Source organism: Neolamprologus multifasciatus, chromosome 18 (assembly GCF_963576455.1).
Source record: "Neolamprologus multifasciatus chromosome 18, fNeoMul1.2, whole genome shotgun sequence".
Classification (NCBI taxonomy): domain Eukaryota; kingdom Metazoa; phylum Chordata; class Actinopteri; order Cichliformes; family Cichlidae; genus Neolamprologus; species Neolamprologus multifasciatus.
Genome location: NC_140456.1, coordinates 22,645,179 through 22,667,725, shown reverse-complemented (window position 1 = coordinate 22,667,725; position 22,547 = coordinate 22,645,179). Strand labels below are relative to the sequence as shown.

General features: G+C 43.7%; 2 protein-coding genes across 10 annotated transcripts in view; both read left to right on the top strand.

Annotated features, from left to right (window-relative positions):
* On the top strand, positions 1-3,827 carry fem1a (fem-1 homolog a). The gene has a single exon (XM_085139435.1). It carries the CDS (start codon positions 250-252, stop codon positions 2,101-2,103), a length of 1,854 nt encoding a protein of 617 aa, XP_084995561.1. The 5' UTR covers positions 1-249; the 3' UTR covers positions 2,104-3,827.
* Positions 3,828-6,631: 2,804 nt separating this feature from the next.
* The window catches only part of ptprsb (protein tyrosine phosphatase receptor type Sb), a 69,858-nt gene continuing 53,942 nt past the window's right edge, over positions 6,632-22,547 (top strand). For 2 of the 9 annotated variants that reach the window (XM_085139418.1, XM_085139416.1), the window contains exons 1-2: positions 6,632-6,988; positions 20,180-20,393. In XM_085139418.1, coding sequence (XP_084995544.1) covers positions 20,249-20,393 — 145 coding nt within the window. In that variant the 5' untranslated portion in view covers positions 6,632-6,988; positions 20,180-20,248. The remainder of the gene's footprint in view (positions 6,989-20,179; positions 20,394-22,547) is intronic. The other 7 variants (XM_085139417.1, XM_085139419.1, XM_085139423.1 and 4 more) reach the window with 4 other exon arrangements.

Sequence of the window (22,547 nt, the reverse complement as noted above, 5' to 3'; positions counted from 1 at the left end):
TTGAGAACTGGAAATTCCCCCAACACTACATCACCCACAATGCCTCACCGTCATCGTAAACATAGACCTGTCAAACAACATAGACGCCATCTTGACAGCACCCTCAAAATGGCAGAAAGATGTGAGCTAGAAACCGAGTCCAAACTAAGATCTCAGCGCTCTGCTATTTAAAACCAGTCGGCGCCGTTTTTTCCCAACCGCGGGTGGTTATGGAGTTGGAGCCCAGCGAGGCAGCACAGAGCCTGTAACATGGATATATCGACGGCGGTTTTCAACGCGGCCAGAGATGGTAAGCTGAAACTTATCCAGAAGTTGCTGAGCAACAAAAGTCCAGAGGAGCTGGAGGCTTTGGCTGAGGAGAAAACACAGGGGGGAACCCCTTTGCTGATAGCCTCTCGATACGGACATTTAGAGGTGGTGGACTACCTCCTTGAACATTGTAAAGCGAATGTTGAACTCGGGGGTTCGGTGAACTTTGACGGCGAGACCATCGAGGGGGCTCCGCCGCTCTGGGCGGCTTCGGCAGCCGGTCACCTCCTTGTGGTGAAGACGCTACTGAAACACGGTGCCTCAGTAAACAATGCAACACTAACTAACTCAACGCCGCTCCGAGCTGCCTGCTTCGACGGTCACCTGGAGATCGTCCGCTACCTGGTGGAGCACAGAGCCGACATGGAGGTCGCCAACCGCCACGGCCACACCTGCCTCATGATCTCCTGCTACAAGGGCCACAAGGAGATAGCCAAGTTCCTCCTGGATCGCGGTGCGGATGTTAACCGCAAGAGTGTGAAAGGAAACACTGCCCTACACGACTGTGCCGAGTCAGGTAGTCTGGACATCATGAAGATGCTGCTGAAGTGCAGTGCCCGCATGGAGAGAGACGGATACGGGATGACCCCGCTCCTGGCCGCAAGCGTGACGGGTCACACCAACATAGTGGAGTACCTCGCCCACCAGCCTCGTACCTCCAGAGAGGAGCGCATTGATGCACTTGAACTCCTAGGGGCTACTTTTGTGGACAAAAAGCGTGATCTGTTGGGCGCCATGAGGTACTGGAGGAGGGCGATGGAGCTGAGGCAGCCAGGGGAAAAGACCGGTTCTCTTGCCAAGCCCCCACCCGGTCCCCCGATCCCCGCCTATGGCTGCGCACAGGAGGTGTGCACTGCAGAGGAACTCGAGGCTTTGATCACCGACCCGGACGAAATGAGGATGCAGGCCCTGTTGATTCGAGAGCGCATCCTGGGCCCGTCCCATCCAGACACGTCTTATTACATCCGCTATAGGGGAGCTGTGTACGCTGACTCGGGCAACTTTGAGCGCTGCATAAGTCTGTGGAAGTACGCTTTAGACATGCAGCAAAGCAACCTGGACCCTCTCAGTCCCATGACAGCCTCAAGTTTCCTGTCTTTTGCAGAGCTCTTCTCGTTTGTCCTTCAAGACCGGGCAAAAGGCTCGCTGTCAACACGCATCACCTTCCATGATCTCATGACTGTGTTGGGCAAAAGCGTGAGGGAGGTAGAGAGAGCTGTGGCACAGAGGGATAATCCCCCAGAAGCTCCTCAGTTCACCAAAGCCCTCTCCATCATCCTCCACCTCATCTTTCTACTGGAGAAGCTCGAGTGCAACCCGGAGCAGGAGCACCAGAAGAAGCACACGGTGTACCGACTTCTAAAGCTGAACCCCCGAGGGCGGAGCGGCTTCACCCCCCTGCACATGGCCGTAGACAAGGAGACGACATCTGTCGGCCGCTACCCGGTAGGCCGCTTCCCCTCCCAGGCGGTGGCTGCACTGCTCCTAGAGTGCGGCGCGGACGTTGATTCGCGGGACTGTGAGAACAACACACCGCTGCACATTGCTGCTAACAACGGTTGTCCGGAGATTATGGCGCTCCTCATGAAGGCTGGAGCTCACTTCGATGCCACAAATGCACAGAGGAAGACGGCCTACGAGCTGTTGGATGAGCACAGCAGTGGGCACCCGGCCCTCTACCCGCTAAACTACGTCACCCTTCAGTGCCTGGCAGCACGTGCAATCGAAAAGCACAGACTGCCCTACAGGGGACTCATCTCTGAAGAGATGGAGGCTTTCATTGAGCTGCACTGACTTCCACTTCTGCATCAACCGCCCCCTTCTTCTGAAGAGGCATCCCAGCAACTACTCTTCCCGTTCTCGCCTATTCTTTACTGTGACCTGACACAAACTATTCTTTTGGGGTTTTTTTTGCTCGACACAAGTCTCCTCTTGACTTCTGCTCCACTGCTGACTGTAACCAACGTTTTTATCAGACCAAACCAATAGCAATAAACATCCACCCTCTGGGCTTAAGTGTGTGCCAGAGGTCTGGTCAGTTGTTGCTTTATTCTAACACAGACTTTTAAGGCGATTGTTGGTTTCCACTGCTACTTAATGCCGGGTGAAACGTTAACATCATATAGGCTCTAATGCATCTCCTCTCAGTGTCTCCCTCTGAAACAAACAAGCAAAAAGGGAGTGGTACAAGCTGATGGGGGTTTGTGCGGGTTTGCTAGTGGCTGAAGTGTATGAGAAATGGGCTCGCTCTTACTGACACAAAGCATCTGATCAAAGTAGCCAGATAACATGCATGAAAATGAAGTGTGACTGTGGTAGCTCACTTGTTGTTTAGCAGATTCATTCAGAAAGGAAATATTTGAACAAACTCAACGAGTCGCTGGCATTTTTTTTTCTTTTTTTTTGTGCCTGGTTCTACTTGTTCACATTCGGTGTACCATCTGTTATGTTTCTCTGACGCTGGGATTGTGTTGAAAGTACTGTGCCAAACGTTCCGTTACAAACTGTAAACCGGTGGCAAAACGGAAAAAGCAATGAATGTTTTCTTCCTCATTACAAGCAAAAGTAATAATATGAAGTTACAGACATGAACCTCTGAGCTTGAGGAGAACATTGACTGGACTGTGACAGTATTTTGTCAGCCTGCTGCACTGTTTCTGTCAGGCTTTTATGAGACTAGGGATGAGGGCGTCACTCTGACTTAGTAAAAAAAAAAAAAAAAAAAAGAGACAGGTGCCATTATTTAACACTCCCCAGTCTCCAAACAAGATAACCTATGCAGTTGTTAATATTATTCCAAAAATTGTGAAGCTAAAAGTCGCTGCATGAACACGATTTACATGTTGTTTTTGGGTTTTTTTTGGTTTTTTTCCCCTCTGTTGTACATGTTCATCCTAATATGATGACTTAAATGATTGGGGCTGCTTCTTTAACAATAATTTGGTATCTTCTGAATATTTAAATCTAAGAATGTTTTCTTAATTTCTACTTATGTCTGAATGAACAGTTTCTAACAGAGCCTGACACGCGCCTGCGTGCCTCCTCCCAGGATTATGAAATCCACAAGAAAGACATCCAAGTTAATGCAAAAGAAGCAGCCTCATGACGTTTGCGGGGACAACAGCGGACCTTTGAACGCGCTCTCGTCGCTATAAAAAAAGGCACAAATCAACTGTCGAGGATCATGTGTTGGTTTTTGCCTTGCAGTGAATTTTCCCTTTAACATCAGATGCAGTTCACAGAAAACAAAAAGGAACCGATGGCTCTTTGGCCATTCCTGCATCTCAGTCTTATATGTAGTTGTTTTTCTTGTGTTTTCAGCAATATTTTATTTGTCAGTCTGTGTTAAGCACCACTAAAAAGTTGAAATACACACTGAAGAGGCTCTGGAGGATCCTAAACACCTTACATTCAGGCTCTAAACTGTCGCTGCCTTTGTCTTTCCCAGCAGATTTGCGATAACTCAAGATCAAAAGTGTGTTGGAGATGCCTGAATAAAATTCAGTATCACAACAGAATCCCTGTATGTCGGCTCAGCGTTCCTGTGGCTCTTGTCTGTGGGCAAAAATGTGAATGAGAGTTGTTCTTGACTTCGGCTGGAAAGCTGGAAATGAATCCCAGTTTTTGATGTCTTGATTTGAATTATTCAGTCTGAGCGCTGTTGCTCACATGGCGGCAGCGTTTGCATTGTGATAGCAGCAGGACATAACAGCCTTACCATGCCATTGTGACAGCCAGGTCCATGAAATGATCTAATTTGGACACTGGAAGTGACATTATCTTGGAGTGCACACGTATCAAAAAAAAAATCTGCGAGCTCTCATTACGCAGGCTTTCCACTGCTCACATAAACTCCAGCACCCTGAAATAAAGCATAACAGAAACTTGATCTTTCAGAGTCCTGCACTCTTAAAATATAAATAGAGTGCAATTAACGTCACTGCTGCGGGGTAGTGCTAGAGACAGGCCACTTACCCTGCTAATTTTAGGGATCTTTTGCCCTAGCTTCCACTCTGAAAATGGGAATACTGTAATGCTATACAGTCAGACAGGCAGGTCACAGGGTGACTGGCAGAGATGGCGCACGGACAACAGAGACGGCATTATTCTTATAGTAACACACACAATATTAGCTATCCATCGATAAAAGCTTAACCTAACTACGTTGAATCGGGGAGCGTGGTGGCAGCTAGTCGAGAAACACCAGGTGGTAAATGTAGCATCCACCCAGCATAACAGTCATGAAATAAGAAACTGAACACTGACGTAATCCACATGGTCTCCCATGGCTGACCTGACCTCTCTGTTAAAGGTAAAAATGGTCATTAACTTATTGTGTTAGATAATAACTGTGGAAGTAGCCCTTTTTCATATAAGATATTTACAAGTGGTAATATTGGGATAAAGAGAAGACGAAAGTGTATTTTTGGTACTTAAAGGCAAAAAAAAAAAAAGGAAATCCCAAAGCTCGGCTTCCTTTTAGGAATTTATCTTCTGCAAACTGAAGAGACTTGGCATAGAAATACTGACATACCTAAACCTGGAGTCATGAATTTTCTTTGTTCATATTTCCATCCTCAAGTAAATGTAACATCATATAATAGTAACTTCCCACTAGATGTCACTAGCAACAAAGAAAATCAATCAGACAAGAAGCCTTTTGTTCCTTTAAGATCATGTGAAATGCTCAGAAATGTAGCTCTCAGGCAGAAATGGTGGTGGTGGGTTGATTTTCTTTTTCTTTGTGTCTCTTTCAGCAGAGAGTCTGACTCTGACAAAGAAGTCTTTGTACCGATAGAGAAACAGAGAATGAGCTGTTGAGGATGGCATTTATTTGAAAAAATAAAATAAAATGTAAGCACTAAATGGGCATTTTTAGGTAAAGAGGAAAAGAAATCTCGGTAGATAGTATAAAACCTCCTTCGTGACATCCTCAGGTGCCGTGCCAACGTCCAGCACACTCCAACACCTCACAATCTGCCCTTGTGGCTGTTGCTTTTGTCATGCTGCGTGACCCAAATAGCACCAGATCATTAAACTAGATATAACAAAGTCCTATGTTGAACTATTTCAATTTGCTTCAGGTTAAAGAATAGTGCTTTGTTGCCCTGTTTTTCATTTTTTTATTGATATTTTAAATCAAATTTATGGGCAATTGTGGGCAACGCCAGAAACGAAGATAAGCTAATACACCAAATTGGTTACATTACACACACATTGTTTAACTGCAGGCATTTATCCTGATAATTATATTTCATTTGATTCATTTCTTACATTAACCTGTTCGGCAGTCACTTCCATATATTTTTACCGACCCTTTGCTACTGTGATATTGATTAAATCCCCTGAAAACCATTTTTGATATATATGTACTGTAGATTAAGAAAACCAATGATAAAGGTGCACACATTTGACCCCACTGATATAAATGATCAATGAATCCACCTTTGTTAATATAACAGGACTGAATAAATTATAAGGAACAGCTCATTTATAATAGACTACTGCTAACTCCAGCCTAAAATACCAGGAATATCAGTACTGGTATATATGATGTATACGTATGCATCAAGAGATAAACATCAGCCGCTGCTACCAGAACACTCCTTCTCATCAATATCGGTTGATACTGATGCTCAGCCAGTGATGTAACCCTAAAAGTAAAGGTAAAACTAAATCAGCAGCTTAAATGAAAGCTGACCATAACCTTGATGAACGTGGATTTGTTGCACTGTCGTTGGCTAAGTGAACCTATAAACTTGCTACTGAGTCTGTCTCCAGAACAATAAATAATACTTTTAAACTCCTTCCATCTGTTGTCTTTAGATGCTACTGCGTTATTTACCTCCTGTGGAATTATTAATGCATTCCCATAACATCTCACCAGGACTTGTATTTCCCTAAAATATTTTAGAGTCCAGCTGTAATTTAGTGTGGGAGTTCTGCTCAGTGGGAGCCGTTATGAGCCTCTGACTATTTTTTCCTGCCAGCAGCTATAATTAGATGCTATGTTATGGGAATCTAAGAGGTCTAGGGTGCTTCTCTTCATTTTAGCTCCTTGGGGAGCAAAGTGGGGGCAAATAAATAAAGAAATAAATCAGTCACCAATACACAAGACCAACCTGCCACAGCTGCTGCCTCTTTTGCACCAGTCAGCGATACCAGAGAGAGCTGGAGGAGGTGGGGGTTGAAGTGGGGGTAATAGAGGTGATGGGGGATACGGTTGCTATTGGAGATCTTGTCTGCATCACGTCATGTGTAAGAGGGAGGGGTGGAGGGAGTGCTCCGGTGTGTTCATGAAAGAGAGAGAGAGAGAGAGCTGGGAGGGGTAGGCGAGGAGAGGGAAGGAGGAGGGCATTAAGGAAGAAGGCAGGGAGTATCAATGACATCAACCAGCAGTATCTGAGGCCGCCCGATCAGCAATGCTCTCCCGACAAAAGGGCTGAGGAGCAGCCGTGACCCGCTGCGCTCCGAGAGGTCGGTGGACAGCCAGGACGGTGTGTGTGGGGGGGAAACGCCGGCGATGTGTGCATGCACCCTCCAGAAAGGAAGACCTTCATCTGAGTGGAGCTGCCACTGGATTACATTTATCCTTGCTGTTTCTAAGGAAGCTTCCAGCTGCAAATCCACCCACATGAATCTACCAGACAGTAAGGAAGACGGAGCACTTCCTATCGAGGTAACCCGCACCATCCATTTATACATATGTATATTTATTTTAACAGTTAATGTTTGCAGTCGTGCACCCCACCCAGGCTGGTTACATTTTTACTTGTCGAATAGCCTTTTGGAAACTAAAGCGGTAAGAGTAGATCCCAGCCCGGATGGAATTTCACCGCTCAGTCTTTCCCGGGGTGTTTCTTTGTGGTGTTTCTCTTTTACTCAGCAGCTGCAGCATCACTTCAGATTTTGTTTCAAGCGTTTGGGGTAAAAAAAAAAAAACACACAAAAAACGAGGTTGTGCATATCAGGCTGGTTGGCAACAACGCTGTGAGTGCGCGTCCCTCTTCATCCCCCCTCCTCCTTATTGTTGGCTGGGCAGCATGAGGGACCTGGGCAGACTGGCAAAGCCTTTGTTCCTCATCAACTGTCATTAAAAGTGGCTTTTATTTTGATGGCCCTTTAAAGCACTCTCCAGGCGCGACGAGTCTATGTTGAGTCCGTTTTTTTAAAGACTATTTAAAAAAAAAAAAAGAAGAAGAAAAGAAAAGAAAAAGAAAGAAAGAAAGAAAGAAAGAAAAATATAAACAGTAGACTCGGACAAGAAAGAGCTCATCTTTATGATCAAATCTATGTAACACAGGCATCTTGTATATCCGCCAAGGATATTTTTAAAAAGAAAGAAAAAAGGAAAGAAAACTCTTAGTTCTGTTTCTATTGTGTCTAAATTTCACAGATGCCACGCCAAAGTAAATATAACACTATGATAATGTCATTATGTCAGCATACTCAAAGGGGCCCTCGCAGACACATTATGAATCCATACAGGCTATTATACCAATATTTGTGAATCATTTATGGTATGGAAGGCACCAGGTGGCAAAGCGGATGGACTTATTTAGCAGGACTGGTTCCTAGACAATAGAGTGGTGCTGCTGCTGCTGCATCTGCTACTCTCCAGCATTACTTAAAACAAGCCCATCTGCACATATAAGCAGTGTTTCTAGTCCATAGACCTCTCAGATGTCTATAATTATAAACACAAGGTTTTGACTGTTAACACAGCCAGTCACGCGTGCAGGCAGAATGTAATTTAATGATACGTCAATTCATCCTGACACATTTTCCGAGGGCTATTGCCCGTTTGGGATTTAATCATGTAAACTTCAAGGGCCTGTTTAGTTTTTCTGGGTGTCCGTTGTGTGGCCTCTGTAAACTAGAAAATCACGCTGTCGTTGTGAATTTGACGGAGGTCTTCCTCCTCACACACAGATGGGAAATGTTCCCTGGGGCACCTTGTGTTTGCTGGTTATTGTTCCAGACCATTTCCACATCCCTAATTATTTTAATCAGTCGTTTTTATGCATGGATTCCTCTCTTTAGCAGATCCCCTCCCGATGGTTTCCCCCCTCGTCTTTTCAGCTCCACTCTGTGTTTAACAGAAGGCTACACTATGCACCTTCATAAGATGGCAAGCAATGTGTATCGTTATGACAAGGAAGTCATTATGGTGGAAGCAGAATAACTGAACTGGTTGATTACCTCTGTGTGCTGGAAATAGATCAGATTTTCTCTTCCAAGAGTCAAGAGATTCTTGGCCCCATAGGTATTCATCTACGCGCTGTTAGGAGCGGTAGCTTATGAAATCAGTGATGGCATGTACTCTTTAAATAGCATTTCACAGGGTTCAACCATGGGCCTCAATGGTTTTCTGCTCCCTCTGAACAGATACCACTGTAAGATCCATCCAGACTTTAATATGCCGGGTGACGTGTGCTCCCACTGGAGCAGCTTTGGTTTCCAAGTCAAAGGCTTCATTGAAGTCTCAATCCCAGATTCTCGCTGCAGCGTTACCCTAACTGCTCTGCTCTCTTACGTTCTTCCCCTGTGTTACATGCTATGCCCATCTTTGGATTTTGCCAGGCTCTGTGCCTACCCTCCATTACCAGGAAGGAAGGAAGGAAGGAAGGAGAACATACAGGCGTGCAACTTTGATGCTGGGAGCGTAGCCACCTGTATTACAAGAAGAGGGAAAAAACAACTTGTTGTTGTCTAGGAATAGATATTAATTGACCTTTTCAAAGCCTTCCAAACAGTGAGCTTTTGTCTGCTTTGCCTCTGTTTATTTATATGCTCCTGAAAGCAATTCACATACAGCATGCAGAATGAAGCCGATACGCCTGTGTAATGAGGTTGGAGGCACCGCATTACTCAAAACAATACCCTTTAAAAATCAAAACATCTATTTTTTGACCTAATAACTGGAATGAAACTTGAATTGGGGACTATCAGGATGCACACTAAAACTATATTGTTTTATATCCAAATCGAACCCTTATCTTTAGTATGGCTGGGCATTAAACCAGCTTTCCTTATTATCATATCATGATAGCATAGCATTAATGCTTTTCAAAATTCTGGTGGTCGAATTAGTATTTCTGAGCTAATCTAATTCATAAATGGTTAAATGAGGTGGCTGAGCCTTTCTATAGCATGTAGGAAGTATATTCTGTGGTATTTTATATGTTCATTTTGTTAATCGACCAGCCATCAGATTATTCATATGAGGACATTAGAAACACACACACAATTATCAGCAATCACATACTAAATGACCACTTTATGGCTTCATCACCACATCTAGCGATAAAAGTTCAAAACTGGCTCTAAGAGTGCGTCGAGACATGCTTAGTGTGTAATGGACTGGTTCTTATATAGTGCTTTTCTACTCGAGTCAAACATTCAGAGCTCTTTATACATCAGGACCTTTTTTTTATGTAGCATTCACACTACATAAATCACACTTCAAACAGCATCTTTTGGACTGGAGCACCCAGGGATTAAACCACCAACCTTCCAGTCAGTACATGACCTGCTGTACCTCCTGAGCCACAGCTGCCCAAATGTGTACAAATAATTAAAGTACACAAAAAAGTATTAGGTAGCTGCTATAACAGTTGAAACTTGCACGTTAATCTAGTTATGTAAAGATGCGTCTCTTAAACCAGACCCATTATGATCCTTTCATCGACCACAAGGGTCCCTTGCGGTTATGTGTGTGTGTGTGTGTGTGTGTGTGTGTGTGTTTTCTTCATGGGTCTGTGTTCCCGTGCGTACACATGAGTGAAGGCTCAGAGATAGGTTTTGACTTGACTGATGCCCTTCTCCAGATGAATCAGAGATTCTGATGTGTCAGCAGGGATGAATAATGCACGCTGCTCCACTACCTCTCTTCTCCACCTCTTGTCTTCAATCATTTGCTTCTCTTTTCATCACAACTGCCACATCTGAAGAGATCTTCACCTTCATTTTCCTCCCTCCTCCCTCCCGTCCTCCTCCCCTATGCAAACGAGGTTTTGCCGCCGCCACCGCCACCTCGCTCTCCCCCGGGTCAGCCCGGTTCTCCTTCCGAACAGCTAACTCGTTCTTATCATCGGGCATTGCAGAAGTTTCTCCGGTTGAAATTTCGGCACATTTCAAGATGAGGCGCGTGCAAACATTTGCGCTGAAAATGGCCAAATGCTTTGATGTGCACAGCTCGTTATCAAGTCACGGGAGGACGACGTGCAGCCATTGACACGGGTTGACAGTTACATCCCTGACTGACAGGAGTCATTAGGAGGATAAGGTTGACTGACAAGAGGGCTGATAAAGCAGGAGACAAACTGACTAATCAGGACTTGGTGAAAGAGAGGATACCATTTGTTTTGAAGCGTCCAGTTAGATGTCATTAAATGTTTGACAGAATAATCCATGCTCCTCCACAGCGGCACTTGGCTGCTCTCTGAGGTGTTTTCAACTCATGGAGTAAAAACAAGCAATCAAAAAACCCTTCTCTTTGAGGAAAGTGTAGGTTTCCATCAGTTAATTTTGGATGAAGTGATGCCAAAATCATTCTGATTGGAGGTCTTGTAAAGCATAAAATCATATGGCTTTGGTTTAATTGGTGTAATAAAGCCATGCGAATGCTCATGGAGGCAGAAAAATTGCATCTGTATAGCTGTCATATACTGCAATCCCTTTTTTAGTACCATTATGTCATTATGGTACACGCTGTGTGGCAGAAGACTGGATTTGATAAAGTTAGCTCAGGCTTCTTAGCCGATTGTGGCTGTAAGGATAGCACTGTCAGTCTAATGCTATTAGATGTAAACTCATACACTTTAGTTCATGTTGCATAGAGGATGAATCCTACTGTTCAGCAGCATGATTGCTGATCAAATACCCACAACACTAATAGCAGTCCCAACCCCCCAAGGCTTTATTTGGATACACTGTGTTTAAAACTAAACAACAAACTGGGATGGTTCACAATGCAAACATTACCCCTGCGTTCTTGTGTGTTCAACTCCAAGCACTGCTGTTAATTACAACCTCACCGGCAGCTAGTAAACTTAAAATAGTCTTTATGTGAGTAATTCCGCATTACAGCAGACTTAATGATTTTAAATTTCCCTGCAAATAAGCCCGGTGCTTGTGCCACCTATTTAAACCCTGCTGTCAGCGCTAGTCATCCAATAAAAGAAAAGGTTTTGGCGTGCCTCCATATGCCAGTTGCCTTTGAAAGAACATCTTTATTGCTTTAGTGAAACAGCTTTGCTATGAAGACCTTTACCATGCAGGATGGTAAAGGGACGATGTCCAGGAAACTCGTGGCTCTATTCCATCGTCACAAATCACAGAGGGGAAACTTAAAAGCCGGAAGATTAGGCCTGATTCAGCAGGAGCATTCTGCAGTCTTTAATATGTGTGTGCAGGTGCCGGGCCTGCCTGGTTGACATGGCTCTTGAATGCACCTCCACATTTGTCTGTGGCATTTCATGATTACTCTGTCTCCGCAGCACTGAAGGATGCCAGTTTGGATGAAGTGTTTGCTTGACAGAGGTGAGAGTAATGGCTAGTCATTGGTGAAAGGCGTCCGTGCACAAGTCTGTTACCCTTGACAAGCATTTCATCTCTTCACTTACCGAGGCAGACTCCCCGACTGATTTCAGTTCTGAGACAGAGGACAAATGCAGTTTTTCTACCCCATTACTTCGCTTTTCAATTCTATTCACAACTTTATTGTCCCTCAAGGAGAAATTCATTTGGCGTCACAAATCTCATCTCCATCAGGAAGTCATGCAATGGCTGGTTAGTGACAGATCTTTTAAGAGTAGCGCCTGTGTAGCACGTAAATAGGATTCGTTCACCGATGCGGCAAAAACATTGCACGTTTTCAGTGTTTAGCCTTATTTTATATGTTTTACATTGACCTTAACTGCATACCAAACAGTGTGGCGTGTGAAATGAATGCTGATGCTCTACAGATGATCTCAGTGTTGTTGGAGAAAAGTGCTGCAGTTGTGAGTTAATGAGCTCTCAGTGGACGGCGTGTCATGTGACCACAGCAGACAGGTGATACCATGGCAGCGAAAATACTCTGGAGAGAGCGGTTTCTTGGGCAAACAAACAATGTGTCGGCAGGAAATGAATAAGGACCTGCCGAAGCGGCTGCACATCGTTTACCTGAGCAAATATTAAAAGGAGGGTCGCTTCAAAATCGCAGCACAAAAGCTGCCTTTAAACACTTGTAAGGTTATGCCCGGGGCGTGTTGGACTTTAAACCATCTGCTGTGTGTTTGCAGACAGTGATTTTTATTTTTATAAATCAATAAGAAGATGAATCGGTTTGAAGACTCTCCGTGAAGCTTTAATGAACATTAATGACATCCTCGTTGTTGGGTTAGGTATGAATGGTAAATCAGAAAGGCGCTGTCTTTCTCAAGGCTGCTGTTATTACTCTCGAGGCTTTTAACGGGCTCTGAAATCCGCTTCACACAGCGTGGCTTTGTCTCCTAGCTGATGTGTAGGTTTCGAGAAAGAGCTGAAACGTGGAGGTAAAAATGTGTGGCATGTCTCATTAATGAAGCACAAGTGAAATATGATGATGGTCAGGACGATGACAATGACGTCCAGGAAGATGAAGGTGCTCTGTGTTGTCAGGGAGCCTCAGTCCTTCTGCAGGAGAAGCTCACTAATTGGTTGTCAGTGCGTGATTTGTGTGTGCGTGTGTGTGTGTGTTTTGCTTGATGGGCTTGATAATTCATCTAAAACACATTTATTACCAGTGTTTTGGATTTATGTAAAGAAGCGATCGCCCTGCTTACATCTGAATCAGGAGCGGACAATTTACACTCTGCATCTTTTCTCATATGTCAGAGCTGTTTAACAATTAGGGACGTACATGCAAGTGCATAACTATGTGGACATCAGTATGTATATACAGTTCTTTCTCCCGCTGGGATAAGAGTCTGTGCCAGCCTTGGATATGCTAATTGGACAGTGAGTTGACAAGGGCTCAACCATCAGCCTGCGTAATGAGCCGCTGCACAGAAGATCGGCTGCCTCTGAAGAAGCGGCAACAGAGGAGGCAAAAAAAAAACAAGGGGGGTGCGGAGAGGGGATTGGGTCGCTGCAAGAAAATTACGAATTATGTTTGGGTGTTTGCGAGCTCAGTGTTGCCGTTTCAGCTGAGTGAGCATTGCGTAGGTGTCTGCTTGTGGACACGCGCGCATCCTGTTCCTCTGCTTTTGTCAGATAAAAACCTTCACCTGTCAGGTGAAGCCGCATCTGCTAAAATGTCAATTTTTTTTTCTTTTTCTTTTTCTTTTTTTTTTTTTTAGGGAGGAAAGAGCCATGTTTTAGCTGGATGACAATGCATTTTGGCATTACCCTAAGGGATTTGAAAGAGGTTTATGAGCCTAAGGGGTTGAAAAAATGACTGAGCTCACGGAGGAGCAAATAATCCTTGAACTTATTTGAAAGCGTGAAAAATTGTCAAATTGAAGCTGCGAGGTTTTCACACAGTTCCGTGATGCATAGATCATGAATATGGGACATGTTGTCAGGGCCTATGGATTCTGGGCTGACTCTTAAATATACTGGCTTTCCGACCAATCTTAACAAGTATACAGATTACACACAACGTTCAGCCAAGAAACAGATCTATCTGGCCCTTGTGTGTACTGACTTCGTAATTATATTACTATCATATTTTTTCAAAATCACTCATTCGACTTGGAGCCTTGTCAGACAGTAACATACTTAAACTCGGTGTAAGCAGCTAATGGGTAAAAATGCCACCTCAGAAAACAGGTGGCAGGGTATTAAAGAACCCTTAGCTGTTAAAATAAAGGTCAGAGAGTAATTTAATTTTTTTAATTAAATGTAATCTAATACCAGTGCAATGAATGTGTTTAACAGATGTGTGACATTAGGAAAGGATCTTTTTCTCATTGAAATGTTAAGGACACCAGAAGGATCAAATCTAACTTCTTGCGAGGAGGCGACAAGGACTTCCTTAGCAAGTAAACGCGTGTCAACTTTCTGACCTCCCGTAAGATAATCAGGCCTGTGTACACTTTTATAGCATTTTACGGGCATTTCCTGCTTAGCAGGATCTAGTCCATCTGTTGCTAGGCTTATCTGAGGCTGTTTTATCCATCAGAAAGAGATGCCTATTTCTAGTTGTGTTGGTCAGTCTGACCTTGGAGCCCCTTTTAAGACGCGTGGGTGTACATTTGCCTCACCATTGTTGGGATACGGCAGCTTTAGTCCGTCTGCAGCGATTGAGGTCAAAGTGAAAGTTAGTTTGGTTAGTCACGCTTCTGTCTCTCCTCTCCACCCCTCCCTTTGTTCATCATCACAAATCAGTGTGTCGTCTTGGCTTGGAAACGTAGTGGTGATGGGGAAAAACTGAAGCGCGTCCAGATTTTTCTTTATAATGGGGTACAGCGATATTAATGCTTAAATAGTCACATGATGCTCGTGCTGCTCTATAATTTTATTGATGTGCTGATGTGCAGGGAGAAAGGCTGTACTGGCATCTTCTCTTAATGCTGGGATTAGACAGAGGGGTCAGACACCCAGGACGTTGCTGCAAATGTGGCTAAAATGAGGAAAGTCAAAGCGTAGAGCCCAGGAAAGCTCTTCTCTTTTAGCTGTGGGTGATCAGTTAATTAAACTGTGACCTGAAGCTAAATTCACGCTCCCCATCAGAGAAAGCCTGAGAGAGTATGTGGGTAGATTCAGTTTTGAATTTTGTTTTGTTATCATCCCGAGAAAGTGTATTTAATCTGTAAAAGCTTATTTCATCATAATGAGAAAGCCATGCTGCTTTTTTTTTTTCTGAAGAGCTTATAATAAAGTATAAAAGGAAACTTCCTGCTGGAGACAGAAAGATTTGAAAGCACCCACAGTAGCACCCACACCAAACCCACCCCTGAATACCTGTGTATGTTCACATCAAAACTGTGCAAACAGACATCTCTCTAAAGCATTCAAGTAAAGCAAACCGTCAACTACATCAAGGTGTCGAAAGAAATGAGGAATTAATGTCAGCACTCACCTGTCACACAGTATGACCCAGAAACAAATTAAACAAACAGAAGAACTGATGAACAAAGACACATTTATTAATAATGTATGCTGTTCTCCGTCTACTAATCCAAATAGGAAAATGAAAATGCATAATTTTCAAATAAAAAAAGACGACAGATAATTTCTAGTGATTTGTTTTTAAATGCACTTTTTAAAATTGTTGAGATGCTATGTTGTAAGTCAGATCTGGCAGAGTTAAGGATAGTTATTTATAATTTTACAACAAGACACTTCGAGCTGCTCCCTTATTCACGCGGGCTCGCCACAGCAGGTAGCGCTCCGTGCTTAATTTGGCAGATGTTTTTTTTTTAAATACCAGATGCCCTTCCTGACGTAACCCAAACAGGTTTGTGTTTTCTCCCGGGATCGAACCTGGGAGCTTTCACTTGCTAAGCAAATGTGTAAACCGTACTGCGGTACTACCACTACTAAGTACTACCACTCTAATCCTCCAATCTTATTTTCTTTATGAGCAAAGCTGTTATTCTCTCTTGGACAAGTAATCATTTTGTGTGTAATTAGTGCTTTCATTCATAGTTCACTTTAGTAATTATTAACTAAGTCGAAGAAAAATGCAAGTCACAATTTAACTGAGACCAGAGTGGTGCCTTTAAATTGCCTTTTTTCCCCTGACCAACCATCAAGCCCCCTAATTACTCAGTTCAGTGTGACATGATTTAAAGCAAAGTAGTCACTTAGTGAAGATAGAGAATAACAGTAATTGGGATAAGGCTTAAATGAATGGATGACAGAAAAGTCACAATCTCATCAATGAATTGATGATCCGCATTTCCCCTCTGTTATGTGCTACGTGACGAGTAGAAAAGAAGGCAGCGCACGCGACATATATGGGTTTTCCTTCCATGCCTACATGTTTCTTAGGCTATTTCTGTGAGTCATGTTTGCTCTCAGAGGTGTGATTTGAAACTCCAGCAGCAGCCTTGTTTATAGGCTCAGACCCGTGATGAAAATGGTAGCTGCGGGTTGGGAATTTTATTGGTGTTTGTCAAAATGTCCCCTGATAACGCTGTTTGGATGCGCGTTGTATGAGGCAGCCCCTGCTTCAGCATCCTGCAGCATTAAGCAAGACCGATGGAGATTTAGTTGGTGTACGCAGGTCTACATATGCATTTAAATTCCGGGGAGGGGTAGGGGGTGGGGGGCATCTCCGTGTTTGAGTGACAGCTGTTTTTTTTTTTTTTTTTTTCTTGTTAGAGAGGAGCCTCAGATATTTTATTTCCACTGCTAAAAATGTAACCAGGGCGGTGTAGCTCATGCCTGCAGTAAGCCGTACTTCATCCTGTGCTTCTGATCCTCAGCGTGTGAGCGTGTGTGTGTTCATAAACGTGTGTGTGTGTCTGTGGGCTGTGTGTTTAAGAGAGAAAGTGAAGGGAAGTGTGAGCGAGCGAGTGCCAATCTCCCCCATGATGCTTTGCCATCTGCCATGTTTATGCGTGTGCGCTCGTGTTGTGTGCGCACGGCCCTGTGGGTGTGCAAGCATTTGCGAGTGTCGTTTGCCTACAGGGTCCAGGGTCGTAGAAACATGAAGTAATATCGCTTCTAGTCTGGCCATGTATGTTAGTGATACATGATTTCTACTCCAAATGCCTCCACTCCAAGCTGGCACACTAAGGCGTGCATAATTCAAGACATGGTTATATTTGTGCCGAAAAAGTTGAAGTGCACATATTTGTGTACATGATTTCAGAATCACTGATAAAAATGTGAGAGAAGGCTAACTGCAGTGCATGCATTCTCATTAAAATCCAAAAATAACTCAGTGGTGCACAGCCATGTGTTTATTTCTGTTTATTTCAGTTGTGTTCCCTGTAATTATAAATGCCAGACTACGTATATACATATGTATAGTTGGACTGATTCCTCCTCTACAAGATTCCTTTGATGCTTACTCCCAGAACTGGATCCAAATTAAAGGTAAAAGGAATCAACATGAGCCTCCTTATCAGGTGTGCTCACTCACAGCTAACGTGGTGCAGCAGGAAACAGCTCTGGTCCTTCCATGAGTGCTCGTGGCTCGTTGTCATGGAGACGGGCCTTGGGAGACCATCTCAACCCACTTGTGGTGCAAGGCATCGCGGGTACGGTGGGAAGGGAGGGAGTGAGGAGGGTGGAGGGAAGGAAGGTGCGGGGTGGGAGGACGAGGTGAGGAAAACAAAACATGTCATCTTTCCGAGGGGCCCCAGCGGAGCAGGGCCAGGTTGGATGCCACCTAAACAATGTTATTTCATCAGCCTGATGGGGCACAATAACCGGTGTACGTTTCACCACCTGAGCTTTGGTGTCATTATCGGCTTCCCCGCAATAAATAGCACACGCATCCCATCAATCTATCTGTCTGGCTGACCATCTGTGTTGTCACACTGAAAAGGTAATAAGCACAACCCCTGCTGTCCTCTCTCTTTCCGGATGCTGAGCTCGGATGATCGGGGTGGGGGGGTTGCAGTATCTCTGAGGGGTTATTGGCCTGAGTCATGAGAATTTTTGTGCTCGCACCTTTTAATTCTGCTTCGGCAATGAGCAACGTGCCTGGTTGTTGACTGTTTGTATGCTGAGAGGTGAAGACGATTGTTAGTTACCATAAGCACGAGCTCAGATATGCTTAGATGGGCCTGGTCTGCTGGGTCTGCTCCTGCTGGGGCTTCTGTGTATCTGTTTTGGCTTCTTCCCTCAACTTTCACAGCTGTAGGATGCTCTAAGCTCTTTTGTTTGAACTGTGTCAATGGACCAACAACAGCTGGAGCAGCCGGTGCAGGGCAGCTGGGGCGGAGGAAGAGGATTTGTATACAAGCAGGGGTTAGAGTGCGTATTTTAAAAAAAAGAAAAAACGAATAAAGGAGATGAATGATCGGGTATCACAGAGAAGATGGCATCAAGGGAGGAGAGGTTATCGAGGAAGGAAAAGAGAAAAACGGGGAGGAGAGGGGAGGAAGTGGATGAAAGGAAATGGGAGAAGAGGAGATTTCTGGAATACTGAGACTAATGCAGGAGTGAGACGAAAGTAAGATTAAGGATTAGAGGCTGTGCGCCTATAGTGAAGGTAGAGGTAGAGAGGGGTTTTTGTCAGCAGGTGAAAAGACAACAGGGAGGAGAGGATAAACGAAATGATAGAAAGGGTTGGACTGGGGTCACAGAGAGATATTAGTGCCACAGCAAATCCAGCACACAGGACAGTGGAAGCAGACGCTGCATCATGCAAGGAGTGCCTAATGTTTCAGTGGCCATGTGGCTCCACGCAGAACGGTAACCCTGGTTAGATTAACGCTGGCAAATTGAGTTTCCGTAAGAGGGGAATTTACTTAACATGCTACCAATGGTGCTCGAATGGGCTCTGATCTGATTTTTCTTATCACATTGTTCAATTGAAAAAGGGACGCTGAAAGCTTTTCTATTCAGCGGCTATTACACGGCGTTAGATAAGGCGAGGGCAGAGCGGCGAGAAGAGTCTCTATCAGATAGACGGCCATGTTTTCAGTCGAGCTATTTTTAGTGTAGGAACTGGCAGACAGTAATGTTTATGAGCAGGTCATTAGCTCAATAAGTGGTTGGAGGAGACTTTGAATATGTAACTCACCAGAAATGCCGCTTTCGCTTAGGAAAGGCGACTAAGGGTCGGCCTGATCGCTGCTCCTCCATTTCTGGCAGCGTATCGGCTGATGACAGGGTGAAAGTGTGCTTATAGGTGTTTGCGCATATTTATGTGCCAATCACAGCCTGCCCTGTCAACTGTTAATGCTTATTATGTCTCCCTGGGATCGTATATGTTATCCCGTACTGCTGCTTGAAAGGAGAACATGTATGTGCGTGATTTATGACAGGTTAACAAAGGCTCCTTTCTCATTTGGCCTCCCCACCTGCGTTCTGACACATCGGGTGAGAGGGGTGGGGGTCGGAAGAGCTCGATAGGACTGAGGAGTTATTGACTCCCAGACGGGGAGCTTCTGCACAGCTTGTCTAAATCTCTGTAAGCAGACAGAGCTGAATTATGTTCAGTCTTACAGATTTTGTGTGCCCATGTGCGCTTGTGTTTGTGTGAAGAAAGAGAGTGAAAAAAAAAGAAAAAAAAGAAATGCTGATGGAGATCCCCCCCAAGGCTAGGGATTAACAAGAAGGGGGTACATCTATTAAAGCAGCAGCTTCTGATACGTTTGCTGTTATTGAATTTTGCCGCATTCCTACTGACCCCCCCCCCTCAAAGTCCTCTTTGTTTGAGTGTTTTCTATTACGGTGGTACACTCTGGATGTATTATTGCATTAACACTTTTATGTGGCACCAGAAAACTAAAATACTGAACGCTAAGAAGGAATTAGGCCAGAGCAAAATGAAATTATTAGGACGTCTTAGAAAAAAAAAGAACTCTTAAAACTGTATCATTGCAGCTCATTTCACGGCTCACTAGAAAAGAAGACTTATTAATACAGAAGCAGTATGCTGGAAACTATTTCAGTCTGTTTCTTGTCATAGTTATTGAGCAGTGGCTCTATTGTTCTGGTATTAGTTCAGCCAGAGCTGGCCTGCTTGAGCTGTTAATCCCAAGTCAGAAGTGCTCTGACTAAATCAAAAGACCTAATCCTGCATTAGCATGAATATGTCTTTAATTTTCTTCATGTTTTTATTATTTTTTCTACATTAGTATAAAGTATTGTATGTTTTCCCTCTTCCTTCATGGTGCGTTGACATTTCAGATGCTGCTCTAAAAGCAGAATGATGAATCAGAGGTGACGGAAATATGCCTGACCTTCCTTCTTTTTTTTTCTCTTGTGTCTGCAGAGTGCCTATCCCTGTTGAGTGAAGCCCTACTCAAATCTCCGTCATCTCTAACCAATCCACGGTGGTGCCATGCCTCGGCCCAAGACTGGTGGAGTCCTGGCCCAGGCCAAAAGGCCAGTCCTGGGGCTGTGGATTAGCCTATCTCCCCTGTGTCTGCTGTTGCCTTTGATTATCCTGCTAACCAGACCTTTGAGCAGCGTGGGTGAAGCACTAGGTACATCTATCTATCTATCTATCTATCTATCTATCTATCTATCTATCTATCTATCTATCTATCTATCTATCTATCTATCTATCTATCTATCTATCTATCTATCTATCTATCTATCTATCTATCTATCTATCTATCTATCTATCTATCTATCTATCTATCTGTCTGTCTGTCTGTCTGTCTATCTGTGTATGTGTCGGCAGTCTTTTTTTGTCTTTTTGTCTTTTTCTCGGTTGAATGGCAGCTGGTATATTGTCAGCAATGAATGCGAGGCACAGACGTGTATATATATGTGGCTGTGTGTGTATGTGAGTCTATGTGTGCGGTGTGTGTTGTATATGTGTGTGTGTGTATGAGAGGAGTGGATCAAGGCCCGTCAGCACATCATCTTAGGGCTGTGGCGTTGTTAATGTGTTGTGATAAGCCAGGAGGTTCCATCAGCATGTTCCTCATCATCTCCTTGATTACAACACTTCCACAAATTTCCTGCCTCAGTTGGCCACACACATATACACAAATACACACACACACACACACACACACACACACACAGCTGTCAGAGCTCTGAAAATGTTACTAAACTGATATATTTAGATTTTTTTGGATAAGAAGGTAAGCTAGGTTAAAGACCGAGATGGCACCTCTCACCATTAGATACGGCAGTTGCCTCGTGCGTTTTTGTTTTTTTTTTCATCTCCCATTTGCGTAACCAATTTGCGTCCACGGTTCTTTTATAAGACTGACATCATATCTGAAATCTTTTTATATTCAGTGAAGAGAAAAAAAATTACACAACAGCCAATTTTCAGCTGAAATGTTGTGGGACTGAATATTGCTGCTTTTTGACCACCTACAGTGTTGCTCAGAGCAGATAGTATTGTGGAGGGGAAAATAATCTTTCTTTCCCTGTAGATCCATATCTCTCTAGCTTTCTGAGTAACGAAGGAGATAAAATCATAACTGGAATTCTTCCATTAACAATATGTATAGCAGAACAATGACCAAATTAGCCTAGGTAAACAGATTACACCATATAATGGACAATAAGTACTTCTAAAAGGGAGAGATTTGCTAGCAGGCCCTCAGTGCCTCTGAGTATTTACTGGTTCAACTCAGCTCTTTTCCAAATTATTGAAAATTAATTTCAGATATTATGCTTCACCATCACTTTGTCGAATTTTATGCAAAACATGGTTAGCGTTTCCCTGACAGCGATCCTCTTCCGAGACAGTGTTCCTTTTGTTTTTGTCTCTTATGTGCCCAGCAACACATCGTACTCTGCAGTCATCATCTTTGTATCACAGGAGGTTTTATTTTTAAATTTCCTTTCATTTTTGTCACGCATTTAGCCATGAAATGCAAACAAAGTTGACAACAAAAAACACACAATCAGGAAGAGATGCATTATTAAAAGTGGCTTAAGGGCTTGTCAGACCACAGCTGCTTGCACTAATACCTTTGCCATAAGTAGCGTCTTTTAGAGCTGTACATTTCACAAGAGGTTACTCTAATTCCCCCAAAATAAATTTTCCAACCCAAACTTGTTCCTCTTTAGCCCACAGCGTTACTTGAAACAAGCCTCGAACTCATTTATGGCACTACGCCTGCAGGTCCCAGCTGTATCTCAGCTCAGCAGCAGTCAGTCTTTCAGTCAAATGATTACTGGTTACAAAGGTGCTCCCTTAAAAACAAACAATAGGTATTTCAGTAGTAGACCATCCTGTTCCGTGGAAACAGAGTGGGACTTGGTATTAAAGAGCCACGGTTTCTCATTAGTGCCTCATTTTTCAGGGCAGCTTTCTGGAATCTTCCTCTCATAACTAGTTGCTGTTCAGTCTACATCCATCCAGAGCCAGTAGCTTGTAGGGCTTTTCTCTGGCTTTCAGAAGAGGCTTAAGTGGTAACACTGCCAGTGGGGTCGGTTTTGCACGCGGATTGGTGTTGAAGTACATTAAAAAGAACATAGAAAACATTTTGGACTCAAAGTAAAGCCACCGAAAACCATGTTCAATCCCTAAGAAGAACATGAAATTCATTCATAACCCTATAGGATGGAGAAAGCAGTTTCAGCCATGACATTTTTTCTTTTTTGATTTTTTTTTGATAGTTCTTATATTGTTGTCAGAAAAAAAAACAGCAGCCTGCTCAATACTCTGT